General features: G+C 42.9%; 1 protein-coding gene across 2 annotated transcripts in view; it reads left to right on the plus strand.

The window, feature by feature from the left end:
- Positions 1-17,301, plus strand: part of mdga1 (MAM domain containing glycosylphosphatidylinositol anchor 1) — a 234,347-nt gene that overhangs the window by 48,692 nt on the left and 168,354 nt on the right. For both annotated transcript variants that reach the window (XM_033627130.2, XM_033627141.2), the window contains exon 3: positions 13,843-13,982. In XM_033627130.2, the coding sequence (XP_033483021.1) occupies positions 13,843-13,982 (140 nt within the window). The remainder of the gene's footprint in view (positions 1-13,842; positions 13,983-17,301) is intronic.

A 17,301-nucleotide genomic window follows, 5' to 3' on the forward strand; every position in this document is an offset into this window, starting at 1 on the left:
GTATCCATCCTTCCATTCATCTTGATAAACACGACAAGATGATGCCAGGTGTTCTGTCACCTGCCTATATCACAAGCCTGCTCTTGAAATCCTGATAGCACCTGAAAAAGGCCTGTGTGAAATGAAGAGTGACACCTTAATGAAGTATAATGTATCAGTTAGTAAAATGGATCCAGTGGTTCTGTATGCTATCTGATATGGCTATTTTGACAGGCTCACAGGGAGATCCATTTAGGTTGTGAAGTAATTGCCGCCTTGCAAGCTTTTCCTCTGTCTCCACCATTGAGTCTGTATCTCTACCCGCACTTAATGCTTTATCCCTTTCACCTTTTCTTAGTCTCTCTCGCTACATGATTTACACATTCCTCTTGTTACTGTAGGACATATCCATCTGTGCTTTTCTACCTCTGTCTGCCTCAGCATTTCTCTGCCTGTGACTCTTTGTCCGTCTGTCTTCCTTTTTCTGTTAGTTTCAATTTTCCAATTTCAGTCACTTTATTGGCATGACCGTTAAAACGGATAGAATACATAATATCTTGTCTCCTCTCTACTTGTGAGGAACCCCCCCTCCTTACCTCCAGCTCTTACTCTGACCTTTTATTGAAGCGTTTCTTCTCGTTCTCCTCTTTATCGACATCCTTTCTTAGTACCTCCTTCCTTCCTACCACTTCACCTGGACTGACCGCTATGTATAGTTGGCTGCTCTGCTGCACTTTCCCGCTCACACACACACACCCAAGAATTTTTTCAGTTGTTCATATGCACTGCCACTGTGTGTCAAGTCAAGTGCGGCTCCTGTTATCCGGCGCTGTAGATGTGTTTGCGTGTGAATGTGCACATGTGCGTGTGCCATCAAAGTGAGTTGAGGCATTATGGTTGAATAGAATAAGGTCAGTTTGACAGTCAGGCTGACTGATGATGCAGGGCACATGACCGCCACACCACACCACCTTGTCTTCACTACTTCTCCCTTGCTTCCTAAATACAGTGCTTTTCTCCTCTGCTCTCATTCTTCCCTGTTATTTGAATGTTTTGTTCTCTGCCTTCTGACTCTCCGTTATCTCTCCTCTCCATCACGGTATAATCACAGAAACTCGAGAGGAGAAAGACTTTTTACTTGTCTCTCCTCATCATGCCTCCCCTGCTCCAGAAAGCTACATTGACTAGAATAACCATATGTTACACCTAGGGTGGTTTGTGTGGCATATGCTATACAAACACAGAGGAAAAAACAACACACACGCACGCACACAATGAAAGACGCAAAACCTTTGCTGCAATTTCTAAGCCTCACCAGCTGTTACTGTCCTCTGCCTGTTTCTCTCTCCCTCTATTTCCGTTGCTCTATATTTTCCCATCCTCACATTTACTTGTGTTGCTGCGAGAGGCCCAGAGGTTGGTGGGGATGATGATGTAGGCAGTGTGAAACGCAAATCTCAAACATCACTGACACCTCCAAGTTTTATATACCAAGGCGTGACTTGTGAATCAGCTGTGTTTCTCCTCTCATCTCTTGTTCACCTCCTGTCAACTGAGATTAATTCTTTTCTTAATAATATTAACATAATGAAGACTGCACAATCGAGTGTAGCAGGACAGTAGGCATAGAGCGGGTAGATAACCTGCGACAGTCAAGAGATGAGTTGAAACATTAAATAGCGGGGGTTCACAGCTTGCCCACCAGGGTGCCCCATTAAGCTCAGTCGCACACTATTAAAAGATTTGAGTGAGGATAACTTCTTGAAACCCCCAGGAGAGGTCTTGTAGTTAAAGGCAAGAGATGAATGTGTGTCCAGAAGAGAGACAGAGGCCTGCAATGATTTAAGGCATTACATTGTTGTTTTAACATCCGAAAAAAAATGTATTTAATGAAGACTTTTTCCAGCTAATCAGAATAAAAGTCTCACATCGTTGTGTTTTTCTTAATTCGTGTCAAAACCCCCAAACTTTGTACTTAATTAGTTCAAATAATTTGCAAGATGTGTTTACCCACCCCCGGGCAGAAAGCTAATGCTGATTTTAACAGCACGAAGCTCCACTCAGATGCATGTGTGTGTGTGTGTTTGTGTGAGTGTGTATTTGTCTTTGTGCATGACTTTGTCCGAACACAACTCTAATCAAGATATCAATATGTGCTGTTGTAACTCTAACTGCACACTGATGTATTGTTTAGGTTCAAAATGGAGGTAATTGAGGATCTTGTTTCCTTTACTTAAGGCTTAATTACATCCACTACTCCAATATGCAGCAATATTATTTTTTCCATCAAAATTATTTTAATATATGTTTTAAATACATATGCACATTATCTAATCTCAATGCACTCTGGCTTCCTCCCACAGTCCAAAGACATGCAGATTGGGGATTAGGTTAACTGATAACTCTAAATTGTCCGTAGGTGTGAATGTGAGCGTGAATGGTCTGTCTCTATGTGTCAGCCCTGCGATAGTCTGGCGACCTGTCCAGGGTGTACCCTCCCTCTCGCCCAATGTCAGCTGGGATAGGCTCCAGCCCCCCCGCAACCCTCAAGAGGATGAAGCGGTTAGAAGATGAAGATCAAAGGTCAAGGTTACTGTGATCTAACAAAACAATGTATTTGGCCATAACTCAAGAATTCATCCATTAATGACAACATTTCCAACACATTCTCACTCCGACCTCGTCACATATTGACATTTGGTTTCGACGTGCAAGGTACCCTGGGTGCGTCCGCTGTTCTTTCACAGGAAATCTAACGTATACATACAGTACAGTCTTTTAATGAACGCACTATGTCGGTAAAACATGTGGTTAGGTTTAGGAAAAAAGAACAGGATTTGGCGTTAGAATTTAACAGGATGCCAACACCACTCTCAGGTGAAAGTTGTGGTTTGTTGGACCCATCCATCTCCTCTCCTGCGCACCCCACTCGGACTTTTGCTTCCTTAACTTTCGTCCTTGTCCCCCTGTTTCCCCATGATGCTGCTGGGCGCCCTTAAACTATAATGGTAATTGGCCCCGTATCATGCCAATGTTAAAGGACGCCTTTTTTTGGTGATTTCTGACGCTGCAAGTCAGTGCCCAAGCGCCGGATTTTGACGACTTTGGAGTGAGACCGGGCTCAAATTTAATACAAATGTCTAATTGAATAAAATAAAAGGTCAAAGGTCATCTTCACTGTGACATCATAATGATTTGTAACAACACTTTTCTGGCCTTTACTCAACGTCATTACTCGGGAACAGAAGGGCAGACATTTGGTCATATACTGAATTGGTGACACTAATCTAATCTCTGACTGTATAGATCTTCTGTGCTGCAGGGGGGAAGATGTGTGTGAAGCATCCACGTTTTCATGGACCTGGATGTAAACTCTAAGTGCAAATTGACTGGTTAGTGGAGGCATACAACCTTTTAGTCCTGGAAATATCCCCCTGAATTGACACTAGACCCACTTGGTCAGGGTAGGATTAGCAGATAAAAAGAAAGCATTCTGTGTGCAGAAAAGGTTGAATATCAACACAATCTGTAAGCAGTGCTCATGAAACCCAATGAGGCACTTAGCTGTCTATGTTTTCTTTTCCTTTTTTTTGGTCTGTCTTCTCTCCTCTCCCCTTCCTTGGCCTGTCAACCCAGGGTATATTGGAAACGACAGGCTTTGTGAATGGAGCGCTCACAAAGACAATGCCAGCCACACATTTCTCTTTATTTTCTCCTCTTCTCCGTCCTTCCCTCCCCTCTTTCTCCCGCTCCTTGCTCTCCTCGCGTCTCCCCCTCTGTCCGTCTCTGCCAAAGATCTAAGCAGGTTTTCATCTCTGTCGGAACTCTCCCTCTCTCCCCTCTCTTTATCTTTTCATCCTGGGAAAGCTCAAGTGCAGCAAGCACACTCCTATGGACGAGTACGAGTCATGTTTGACCGTGCTCTACAAACCCCCGATCACTTCACATCACTCCAGTCCTCAAAACAGACGCATCCCCTTCTCCCCGACCCCTGACTTGTTGTCTTTTCTCTCTGTCTTCTTTTCACCTTTTTGTGTCTACATTTCACAAAGCTACGCACATTTTATTCACAAGGTATTAAATTCACCTGGTTATGTGGCTGGAGCCTCGTACGGCCCCAGACGCCTGTTTTACAGTACGCAATTTTTCCCCAACAAAATGTGTTTGATGTAATAAGTAGGGGATTTGCAGATTTAATTGGAATTTTACCTTTCTGTTTGCTGCTTAAGCTGGATTTAAAAAAGATTTCTGAAGTTGTTTTTGGACCTTTTTGTTATCTTCAGAGCAAAGACTGAAATACCATACTGCAAAAAAAAAGGATCTTACGATAGGATCAGGGTGAAGCACGAGGTGTGTAATTCTCAGGATTGCTGAAGGAGTATGAGAAAACAGACAAAATCTCACACTGATGTTAAAAAAGCTCAGTTATGGACAAAGTTGAGATCTTTTTGAATTTTCTTCTTTCCTCCCTTTCCTCTTGGATTGCATGCTCTGTGCCTGCCAATAATCTATATTGAACAATATTTCAAAGAGAAGATTCACTGTCCTTGGATATGAAGCCTGCAGTGCTGCCAAGAAACTGCCGCTCCTCTTCCCCCCTCGTTTTCCATTACAGTTTTTTTTGTTTCTCCACCTCCCTGCCCTTCCAATCTACCCTCTGCTCTCCAATGATCCCCCTTTATTAGCTTTTGCTGTCATCTGATACTTTTGTTGATCGCACAATCTCTTTCTCCTCTTACAGTGATTGTGGTGGAAAACACACAGTCACTCACTGACAAACACAGCTTCACACACGTACCCCAGGTATCACAGGGTGTATCACACACCATCAAACACAACCTGACATGCCGATTTCATGATCCTAGAAAAGCCCTCCATTGGTGTGGATGAAATAAATGGAAGTTGAATCGAGGCTCTAGCTGTTGGCTTTGGCTGCATGTAGTCAGTGCTGGCAGCCAATAGATACACTCTGTCTCATCCATGGTCACCCACTAGGAAACCATGACCAATCTGAACACGCAGAAACACATAGACACACATACACAAAAATAACAACTGTTCCAGCATCAAAATATCAGCCAGAATTTGAGGAGAGAATAAAGACATACTGAATTACTAAACATATGGAGATTCATTATTTGATATAGTGAATAAGTTTCTCCTGGAAATAAGATTCTTTTCTTCGTCTATCACTGTTTCTCTGCCAATGTTTTTCTCCTGCTTGCACTCTGCATTAAGCTCCCCTCAGGGAAGTGATGATTGGTGCTTGTGTGGGTGCGTGTGTGTGTGTGTGTAATTGATTCACGTTGGCTTATTGTCTCTTCCTCCACTGTGGTCATTTAATCAATACCTCTCAGTGTGTTGTGTGATCAGGTGATATCTGTGTTTTTCACTGTCCTGACCAGGCTGCCTCCTCCCTCTTTCTAGTATCACTTTTTGATAGACCAAAGAACCCAAGAACTACATCATTTTATTGTGTTTTCCATGCCTTAACCATGCTACAGCACAAACATCCTCTTTTAAGAATGTTTAAGTTTTAACACTGGAAAGTCTGTTCACTAATTCTTCTGCTGTGTTGTGTATTCTCAACATCAGCCTGGTATCACAGCTGGCTAGCTAGTGTTAGCAAGGCAAACTCCAGATGGACAGACTGAACAAAGTAGGATCCACATGCTGGTCATTTGACTCCTGTGGCTCCATGTCTTTCACCTTGTGAACATTACATATTTTACAATCGTTCGCGCTCACATTCACACCTACGGCAAATTTAGAGTCAGCAGTTAACCGAACCTGCATGTCTTTGGACTGTGGGAGGAAGCGAGAATACTCCAAGAAAACCCACACTGACACAGGGAGAACATGGAAACTTCACACAGAAGGGCTCCCCCACCCCGTGGTTCGAACCCCCCACTCCGCGGGTTTGAATCAGGAACCCTCTTGCTGTGAGGCGACAATGCCAAACCATTGCTCTACTATGCCACCAATTTACATATTGTGCAAAAAAAATTCACATAAATCAAATAAATTCAGTATATCGTCCAGGCGTACAGGTAGATACCATTCTCATGTCTGTATGGTAAATGGATTCGCGTTTTCTTGGACATTCTTACCTTAACCCTAATCAGTCTCAGTCCTCATGCCTAAAGCTAACCAATCCAACCAACAAAGACAACGAGCACTGGCCAGTCAGAGGGACAGGTCTTGCCTTCGCTAGCCTAGGAAATGCTAATTTCTCTGAAGCTACTTAGCTCAGCGAGTGGAAACAGGCAACATGTTCTCACTCACTCCAGATATAATGTAGGTGTCTGGTTGTGTCTGTTCTTGACATTCTGGGATGCCATGTCAATTTACACCTGTGACAAAATAACCTTAAAACGTAAAACATCTCGAATTTAAATGTATTTCTTTTCCTTAAGGTGAGAAAAATACACCATGGTTTTAGGTGAAAGTCCAGTGTTTGTTAGCCCCATCCAGCACCCTTCCTGCCTGCCCTATAGGGCAGTGACAAGACTCCAGGAAGTAACTTTTTATATGGACTAATGTCAAACTATTCCCATAAAACAAAGAATAAATAAGGTCTGACAAAAGAAATGAGTATGGTCAGTGAACTTGTTTGATCAAACTGGACATTTTCAAAATGCTATTTCAGATCATTTTTCCCATCTTCCCACGACCAATTCATGAGTAAACAAAGGACATATGCAATAATAGATTTTTCATTTCTTTTTACGTTAAGTATTCATCGATTGTGCATATTAGCTCAAAATATTATATATTAGGTATTATACTGTGAATGTTTGCTGTGGTAGCTAAAAGGGAATTCTAATCAGCTTGAGTCATGACACTTTGTGATGGACTCATAACAAAATGTTCTTGTGTTTGAATATCTGTCTCCATTTACCGTTGACCAGACTTGAGTATCAGAATGTGCATGCTAATGGATATCAGTAATATCTGTTTTTCCTCTGGTTTCTCTTTTAACCTTTGAATCTGCCTGAAGGAAAAAATAGCAAAAGGGAAATTTTATTCAGATATAGATGGCTCCAAAACCAGAATCAAATTGGAAGACACAAGGCCGGGGGTGGGGGGTGGGGGGGGGGGGGGGGGGGGGTGAGTGGCAGCTTGCTGGTCACAGTCTGGGTTTGGAAACCTGCCACTGAATTCATGTTTATATGGAGGACACAACACTGGCTTGGGGGAGGATGTATTTATTTAGTGGTACAGGGAAACATTTGGGTGACTTTATAACAAAATATGCTGAAAAACACAATGACTCATCGAAGCATATGCAGAAAAATTCCTCCTACAGTTAAAAAAAAATACATCTATTTATTCTTTCATTGTGTGCCTTTGTGTTTATATGAGTGTGTAAGCAGGGAAACAGTAATTTACAGTCGATTGAAAGCACCAAAGAGGTTACTGAAGGTTAGTCCTTTCATTTATAACAGCCATTTAACGGTTGGGTCAAAAGTTAAATCAATGTTCCAGACGCGTTTTGATATCTGGAGCTCCAATCCAGCCAAAATGAAAAGGATGGGGTCATGACATCAGCAGTTTGATCTCTCTCCGTCCTGTCTGCAGAGAAGAATCCTGATAAAAATGATGAGGCAATGTGAGTCACCCGGGCTTTTGGTCATAAGGCTGTTTGTGTGTGTGTGTGTGTGTGTGTGTGTTAGTGTCTGTGTGTGTATGTGTGTGTGTGTGTGTGTGTGTGTGTGTGTTAGTGTCTGTGTGTGTATTTATGTGTGTGTGTGTGATTAGTCTTTCTCTGGGTCAAATGAACACTTCCCTCTATTGCAGTTAATCAATAAAGTCTGTGACTTTTCCCTCGGGTACCCACTCTCCACCACTCTTATCTCCTTCTCCTGCTTCCCTTTTCCTTTCCTCTCCTTTCCTTTCCTTCCCCTTCTACTTGTGATGGCAGGGGAAGGGCCAAGGCATCTAAATGGTCTCTTGTGAATGAAGTGAATTGAGACAGAGCTCATCGGCATGCATGAGCAGCTCCCATAAAGTAACTACGCATATCAATCATGCTCTGCGTGTCTTCGTGTTCGACAGGATTCATGACCTTCTTTGGGATTCCTCCGGCAAGATACAGTACAACACTCATAGAGACACACACACACGCAGACATCGACACATGCATGTATGTACACTTACACATCAAGAGCACACACACACGCACTCATTCAATCCTTCAACCGCACACACACGGCTCAGCACTCCGTCACTGCGGTTTGACACAAGCTCGCCTGTCTCATCATTAGTTTTAGTGAGAGATGTCCTGTCCCCTCAACAAAAACAAACATGGCAGGCGGTGACGAATCAATTAATCAGACCAGGCATTTGCCGATAGTTATGTTTCACTTACAACTAATGCGCATTGAATGTCTCTGAAAGTTTCCAATAATGCATGGACAACACTTTCAATCAGTATCCCCCAGAACAGTTTTGATCGATGAATCATCAGAGTCAGATAGATTGCTGTCAGAACAGCAGCTTTCTATGACTGATGATGGTCTTCCACACTAACTGAATTGACGCACCTCAGAGCGCGACACAACGCCGTGCCAATGTTTGTGTTAATAACTATTTCTCATGTTTTTTTTTCTTCTTCTCTGTCTCTGCCACAGCCTTTGGCCTGATTTAGACATTTGATTCCTGCTGTTATGTTGCATCTTGGGGATTTTATGTTTTTGCTGTAACTTCTTACAGCACAAAAATGGATTTCAACCTCACAGTTGTTGCAGCACCGTCAGATTTCTTTAGAATGATGAAAAAAATTTAAAAAAATTGAGTTTGATTTTCACACAATTTCAAAAGATCTGGCAGTTTTTATTAAAGGAATCACGCAGATTGATTCTAGCAATCTTGCTACTTTGCACTAAATCATTCGTGAAGTGTGTAAAGTGATCTGTGATGCCCCTTTTGTGTTGCTTAGCAACAAAGCAGCGGATGCTGTGTGTATGTTAATGATCATGCACATGTGGCGATGCAACGGCTCTATTTAACTTTGCTTCAGGGAACATTTGCAAAAGTTACAGAGTTGTTAAATGTGAGTTAGTTGGCTAGGTGGACTGTCCAGTTTGTTTTTTGATGGTGTGATCTAGAGTAGAAGGTGAAAGTCTCAGTAGTGTAACAGGTCGAGCCCTCTTGCTTTGCTTGCATCACTCCTTTGTTTTGCCTTTGACTGCAGTGCTCTGTTGAGGAGCCTCCCTCCATCCAACCTCTCCGCCCTCTGGCCCAGCTGCCAGTCTCTCTTCTTTGGCCGAACACATTTACCGACGTCTGCCTTATGATTATTACCACCTACGTCTATCCTTCATTTCTTTCTTTCAATTTAAGTACCCCTCTCAGTGATCTCTTTTCAACTGCCACATCAAATCCCTGGTTGCATTAATTCATCTCCGTCCCTACTTTCTGTTCTCAGACTCCTCTGTTTGTCTCTCCTTCAACTTTTTTCTCCCCTCTCTGTTTTTTTTTTTTTGTATTCTCTCTTTTCTCGGTTTCTCCTCTCTGTCTGTACTTTTCTGCTGTTTTTCTGTCTCCCTCCTCCTTTTTTTTCTCTCACTCTCGTCTTCCACGCTCTCTCTCTTGCCTTCCTTTCCTCCCCCTCTCTCTTTTGCCTTTCTTGTCTCCTCCTTCTCTCTTGGCCTCTCTTTCCCTAGTCGATCAGACAGTTGAAGCAGCCAAGCTGCCGGAGGCGAGAGCAGACAGAGGAGCCGCTCTGTCCGACCTCCCTCCCTCTCCGGAGACACAAACTAATGCCGACACGCCAATAAGCTGTAAGGAGACAATTATTCACCATTTATATCAGCTCTCCGTCTTACTGAGTTAGCACAGCACACCTCTGGAGCCACAGCTCTGCTACCCCACATCAGGTTTTTTAATACTTTCATCCTTTTGTGGGTTAAGTTTTCATTGATTGATTGCTAGAGATTTGCTGCAGCAAAATCGTAGCCTAGAGGTTACAGTTTGCTTGTTACTGGAAGATCATTGGTCAAATACAAGCCAAGTGAGAAAATGTGGGAGAAGGGAACATAAATAAGACATGATCTCCCATCTCACAGCAACTGCTATCAACATGCCCTTCAGCAAGGCACTTAACCCCCAGCTGCCCCACTGGATCGGCTCAGTGTCCAGCAGATAAAGACTGTAATTATACAGGGCAAGTCCTGTGTGTGAATATTTGTTATTGAAGGAAACTTAGACTGAGTGTTGCTGCAAAAGAACTCACTGGTTAAATGATGGTCAAATGTGAGTTATTTTGCTTAATATCTAAACTTAGCCAGGTTAAATCTCCCATCATCTATATCTTAGAGCAGCATTTCAAATCAAGCTTATATTCACAACTGTTGAATGTGTTTTGGGGTTTTTCAAGTGCACTTAAGCTTTTTTTCTCTTCCATTAAGTAGACACCATGTGCTGCGGAGCCAGAGACGCTGAGGTTAAGATGAAGGATAAAGAAAGGCAACAGAGCAAGAAGCTCAGAGCTTAATAAGCAGCCTGTTTAAATGCAGAGAGCTGCTGCAATAGTAGTGTAGCAAACCACGTACGCGCCTAGCAACATGTGTGCACGAACACGCATTTTTTTTGCGAGTGTGTGTGTATTTGAATGCATGCGTATATTTTGCTACTTTTGAGAAGAAATGGCTGTTGTATGCTAAAGAGGTCTTTGAAAGAATAATGAAAAGCCTGAAGGAGTGAATGATTGACTGCTCTGTTGATGAGCTCCTCAAACACAACAGTGCGGGGCATTAAGTCTCATATTCAAACAGGCTCTCACACATACACACTGTAACAGACACACACTCACTGGAACACACACAAACAGAGCAAGGCGTATATGCAGTAGGCATTGTGGGAATCGTACCGCAAATGCTCTTGCTTTCTCTTTTCTTCTCCAAAACATCCACTTTGAGAAAATAAGAACAAAAGAAATGATAGCTGAGGATAAATATTGAGCGGACTGTTTTCGGTTGTCAGTTACAGTGAAGTGCAGATATGCAGTGGTATTTTCTTAAGATCTTCAAAAAGCCTGCTTTTATACCAGGAGGCTTACTTTTGATATTATACTCGGACTTTGGAGGGCATTATTGTAAGTGTGTGCTTTGTAAGTATGGCTCTTCTTCGAGGCACAGCCGAAAGACCATCACACAGTTTTTAAATAGCCAAATGTTTGCAACCAGGGCTGAATCTGACCTACGTTTTTTTTCCATCTCTCTTTTCTTTACTGTTTCTTGAAAGACAAAAAAAATCCATATGTAGTAAAGTGGCAATGTCACTAAAATGTAAGTGGACAGGCACAGTGCTATGTCTTTATACCTGAAGCTATTAACAGCTCTGGCTCGTTCCATGTCAGGGAACATGCAGCGACAGATTCGCAGAGCTTCTTTTATTATGAACTTGATGTCTGGCTGGAGATCGCGCTCTGCGTTTGTAACGTCTGATCAAGTTGAAGTTTAAGGTGAACAGGCCGCCCACTTCCTTCCTGTCTGTTCAATGATAACAGTCGTAGAGCGCAGAGAAAATTTGTTCCCCCTGTGAATCGATGCTAATCACATCATTGTGCTTCCCCCCTGTCCCCCACGCCTCTGTCTCTCCCTCTCTCTGGGGTTTCACACTCCTCTCTGGCCTTTTCCTCCTCACCCGTTGTTTCTCTGTCTCTGTCGCTGTCTCTCCCCTCCTCGCTCCTGTCTCCCTTCATCATATGGGAGGTGAAGCCATCTGAGGCTTCTTGCACGCAAGCCAGCCCTCCTTGTGGGTCAGCGCTGTGCACACTCAGACATTGTAGTTGTCGCCGCTGCAGCGATCTCCCGTCATACATCTATCATCCATTATTCTTGTAGTTGCCATCACAGCCTGTCATCGTATTTCAGTGTGATGATTTTGGAAGATCTTGCCTGGGATTTTGGTTACAACAAATCTTAAATATTGTCATGTCATATGATCTACCTGAGTCAAATGAACAATACATTTTACCGCATAATGATCGGTTCTTTAAAGTCACTGACAAACATCCTCAAACTACTGCAGATTTGGGATGCCCCAGGTGCCCTGAAGGCTAGTTCACATTACACGATTTTCACCCCGCAAAATGCGTCACAGAGACTATCGTAATCTTTTGAGTGTTCATATCTGGCAACGTGTGTTTCTGTCAGCGGGAGTCTCGCCAACTGTGTTACAACCTGTGTGTGCACACCACAATATTTCTCCACCGAGCCCTCGCCGACAGAGCTTCAGATAATGTGGTGATGTCACCAAACTTGGAGACGACACATCGTAAAGGCATGGATATTCTTCCCGGTATTGAATCAGATCTGCCTCCAGGGCCTGGGTCCAAACACAATGCGCTCCCCGTGATCCTGTGGATGCCACCATTGTTGTTGTTGGTTGCTGGCTTGACAGTGTTGCCAGATCTTGGGAGAGAAACAAGCAACCAGGGCTATGGAAACAAGCCCAAAAGAAGCGACGGATATATATAGAGAAAGGTCACATTTAGAGAGCAAGCCCAAATAAGCAACTCCACTTTAGAAACAAGCCCAAAAAAAAACGCAACCCGCGACTACCAATATTTGTGAGCGACTTTACAAAAAAACAAGCCCAAAGTCATGGCTAATAAGCGACCTGGCAACTCTGTGGCTTGTCCTCCTCGCATTTCTTCTGTCCTCCTGTGTGCTGACGTGGGCTGTATCCCGCCTCTCATTGGCTGATGCTCTTTGTCTGTCTTGTCAGACTTCTCCAGTTTTCTAGCATGCCAGATATCCAGTCCCAGTCGCAGACGAGGGGGCGACTTGCTCGTAGGCTTGTTCACACATGAGGACTCATTGTGGCAGACTATCTGCCGACTCATCTCCCACCCAAGGTGGCTCTCAAGATCCTCTGCGACATCAAAATTGCGGTGAAAATCGTGTCATGTGAACTAGGCTTAAGTGACTGTGACTATGACCGGAGTTTACTAAGTAGCCAATCAGAATACAAATGAAATGACAAAATTCAATTTAGCATTGTACTGCTGCTATAAAAGATATTTACCTTGATCTCACTTTGCAAAATTAGCATTTGTGTTGCCCTTTGCTCCCTGGCCGCACCATCTCATACAGTAGTTCCACATTGCTCCTTAGTCATTAGTTTAAGGCCCACATTCAGCGTCATACTTGCATTTTGCGATGTTGTTGAGCTAGTTTGCTGTCTCTGTCAGGTAGCTGTTAGTTATTCACTCACTCTACAGCAGGAAATGGCACTTCAGAATAAAATGTCTGTGCCGGAAATTCACTGTACTTCAAAATAAAGTGTGGTCCATTCAGAATGGACCTGCGACCCACTGTTGGACCGCCACCCACCAGTTAGGAACCACTGATCTAACATGCCTCAAAACTGATAATGTACACTCTGACATAGATCACAACCAAGACTTCATTAAACCCATCTTGTGTGTGTGTACCTAACTTGTGAGACTGTTGTTGTTGTACACTCTGTGCTATATAAGACAGAAGCACTGTCCCAGAGTGACGAATCAGCCGTTTGACCTTCTAATGGAAACCAATACAATTTTCAATTTTCCAATAAATGCCTGCATCTCTCATCAAGCACTGACACACGTAACACTCCAGCATTTTTGCAAAAGGCTTTGTTCATGCAGATGCAGGAGTAATGTGATATATTTATTTATCTGAGTCATCGATACTAGCACTAGTATTACACATACACCCACAAGACAGTGACCTTTTTTTTCTGCTGCAGAGACGTTACTAAATATGTAATGTGGTTCCTCTCCCTCTCTGTGTTTCTGTGTGTGTATGTCCGCATGGCTACATGCCTGTCTCTGCATGTGTGCGTGTGTGTCCATGCGTTTGCTCACAGCTCCAGCCAACGCCCAGATCGTGCACTCAGGCGCGGCGTGTAACGTCAAGGATGATAACATCAGTGAGAGAATCTACACCATCAAAGAAGGAGACACACTAGTGCTGCAGTGTATTGTTAAAGGCCACCCACGACCACAGGTAAGCTCCCCGACCACCTGCTGAGAGGCGTGTGTGTGCTATTTGTTAATGTACTGTTTGACATATATGTTGATGCTGATCCTGTTATCCAGACTGACTTACAGTACTTACTGAGTGAGCAGGTAGACAGTGAGACTCGTGCTCAAGGACACTGGGACAATAATGTTTGCAGTGGCTCTGAACACAACCTGTCAGCAATCAAACATGATACACTCTCTGTAATCACTGGATGAACATGTCAACTGATGTTTGGATGAAGGAGCAGGCTTTTTCAGTGTTTGGTCAAATTACACACACAGTCACTCAAATATTTTGAAATGATTTAGGGAAATTGTTTTTCTAGTGTCATGAAGCCATCTGAGAAAAAAAGATATTTAAATAGAATTTCAGTGGTTTCACAAGCAAATCACAAAAAATGTGATTTAAAATACAATAGTGCCGGGAAACCCATCCATCCTCCAGCCAATCAAAGATAAGGACTCCTAGAGGCAATGGTGTCATCAATGAGCCATGATCAGCCTGCTTCTATCCTCAAGAAATTCCAAATTCACAGACCTCTCTCCTACTTAAATCTCGCCGGATTGTTAATGTGTGTCTCACATTCAAGCTAATATCTCTGTCCTATTTTCCTGACACAAATATAGCAGAGCCCGAGGTCTTATCAAGCTGTTGGTGTTGTTGTAATGCATGAACACCTCCGTAAATCTGGCAAAACCTCACTTTGTTTACATGGTGTGCCTGTTTTCATGCAGGCAGGTATGTTGGGGCAAAACATGCTGGCGACTGAAAAGACTGCAGGCGACACGGACATATTCTGTGACTAGCATCAGTTACAAAACATGTCTGACCCTGGCTAGCATAAATGATGTGATATATCCAGTTATTAGTCATGTTCATGGTGTCACTGTGCGTCTGTTTGTGCTGAGTCACACAGTATCCTCCTGTATTCACCTAACAGTGGCGATAACTGAAATCATACCCTGCTTTAGTGTTCTCAGGCGGACATTGATATCAGTTTGATCTTTACTGAGTCCACTGTGTTGTTACTGACACATTCAGTGTTGTTGTGTAGCATCATGCAAATTGATAAATAAGTACAGCAGTAGCTCAGGATTTAGAGAATATGCTTGTGACTTAAAGGTCATGGGTTTAATTTCCCAGAACAGCTGTTGGGCTAAATGTGCCCGCTGTTAACCGTTACAATTTACTCACAGTTTACCTTTTAGTAAGGCTAACTGTGCAGCTGCATCAGTGCATCTTTAATATATGATATATAAAAATGTACAAGACACAAGAGATCATATGTTTAAAGACAATATATAATAAATCACAGTAGGAAATTATTTGCCATTCACTTCAATGAGCCTCTGAATTTCCTTCTGTCCTTTGTAGCAACACTGGAGAGAAGTGAAGAAGAACAAATGCTATTACACAACAGCTCAGCCCGGGTTGCACATGCTGCATTTAAGCACACACACGCACACACACGTGCCTGAATATACGAACGTACTATATGTGCATGTGCGTACAAATAAACCCCCCCCCCCCCCCCCCCCCCCCCCCCCCCCCCCACACACACACACACACACACACACACACACACACACACACACACACACACAGCAGTAGCCTCAGCCAGTAGTGGACACATCTGGTTTGCTGGGTTGAACTCCAGCAGAACATTTTGGACCAGGGTCCCTGTGTGTGCGCGTGCATGTGTGCGTGTGTGTCTGTGAGCTTACAGAGCTAAATATATAAAATAAACTGAGGTGACTGCGGAGGGATTGTGTATTTTGTGTGTATTTGTGTGGGAGTGCGTGAGGTGAGAAAAGCAGTGTTCCTCACGGGTGCATGTCCACTGGCATCACATCAGCATGAATAAAACAGTGCCTGTGTCCAGGCCTTGTTTTCTTCTGTTGATGTTTATGTGTGTATCCATTGTGAGTGTGTGTGTGTATAAGAGACAGCTTGCTTGTGTGACGCTGCAGATGCAAACTAATCATTTATATGTGGCTGCAATATCTAATTACAAACCCAAGTGTTGACCTAACCTGACTGTACTAACTGCGGCTGTCATTTCTCTCTCATTTGATCCATCCATCTTGCTCTAGCTCTCTCACACACACACAGATGCACACCACATTTACAGGCTGGGTAGCCTAAAACAAATGGAGACCAACTTAAATAAAACTTTTATTTTCACCGGCACTGGAATAATAATCATGATAAAAACGCTCTCTGAAAAACACATACTACACAAGTTCATTCCCCTGGAGCAGTTCAAAGATGTAGGAAATTGCGTCAGTGATTGCTTGTTCTCTAGGTCGGAGGTGGTAGTGTATTTTGAATAATGATCACATTGGTCACATTGTCAGAATGTAAATTATATATAGTGTGTGCACAAGCAAGACATACACTGCCTCAGGCAAAGAGACATTGGTTGAGTGAGTGTGTGTGTGCCCGTGTTTGCTTGTCTGTCTGTGAGAAAATGCATATGTAGACACAAACTAACAAACAAAGGCAGAAAGAGACAAAGACGCAGATAACAAAGGCAAAGAGCTGTAGCAGTGAAAACATTTCAGTAGCCTAATGCTCACGGACAGGAAAACTGAGGTCGAGACAACATTTCTTGATTCATCAACACTTAGGAGCAAAATATTTGTGCAAGGGTCAGCTGAAAAATTGTTTCACAATTTAAGAATGATTTCCACTGCCCGTCTAAAGCAGCGGGCCTTTGAGAGTAAATTAATTTAATTTGGTCAAATCTGAAGAAAATAAAAATCAATTAAATTATATCTTGCAGTAAAAGGGTTCAAGGCAGATCAGATGAATCATAGTGTTTACATCATCTTCACCTCTCTTAAGTCAAACAAAGGTTATGTACTTTTCACATACTTTTCACAGCGCGGGTTTGACGCCCTTGTAATTATATCTGTCAATGATACACAAACAATCATTGACCCATGCCTGCACATATGTAAACCTAGATTCAAACAGACAACATGCTGCGTTACTTAACGTTCTTCTTGAGTGCAACACATATTGACGACAACATGTGTCAGTGTTGTCAAGGAGAGGGCTCTCAAGTGGAAGGTGGCATATGAACACATAGACACATGCAGGCGGAGAGACGGAGGGACAGAGATTAGATAATGACAACAGGATGAAACAAGGACAGTAGAAGAGAAATTGAATGATGACAGATTATGGTGGCACCAGAGGAATGAAGAAGACGCAGTGAGAAGAGATAAGAGAAGGGTGATTCTTATTGTGATAGAGAGGAAACAATGATTCAAAGTCAAGATAATTGTGTGTGTGT

Source organism: Epinephelus lanceolatus, chromosome 2, assembly GCF_041903045.1.
Source record: "Epinephelus lanceolatus isolate andai-2023 chromosome 2, ASM4190304v1, whole genome shotgun sequence".
NCBI lineage: Eukaryota > Metazoa > Chordata > Actinopteri > Perciformes > Serranidae > Epinephelus > Epinephelus lanceolatus.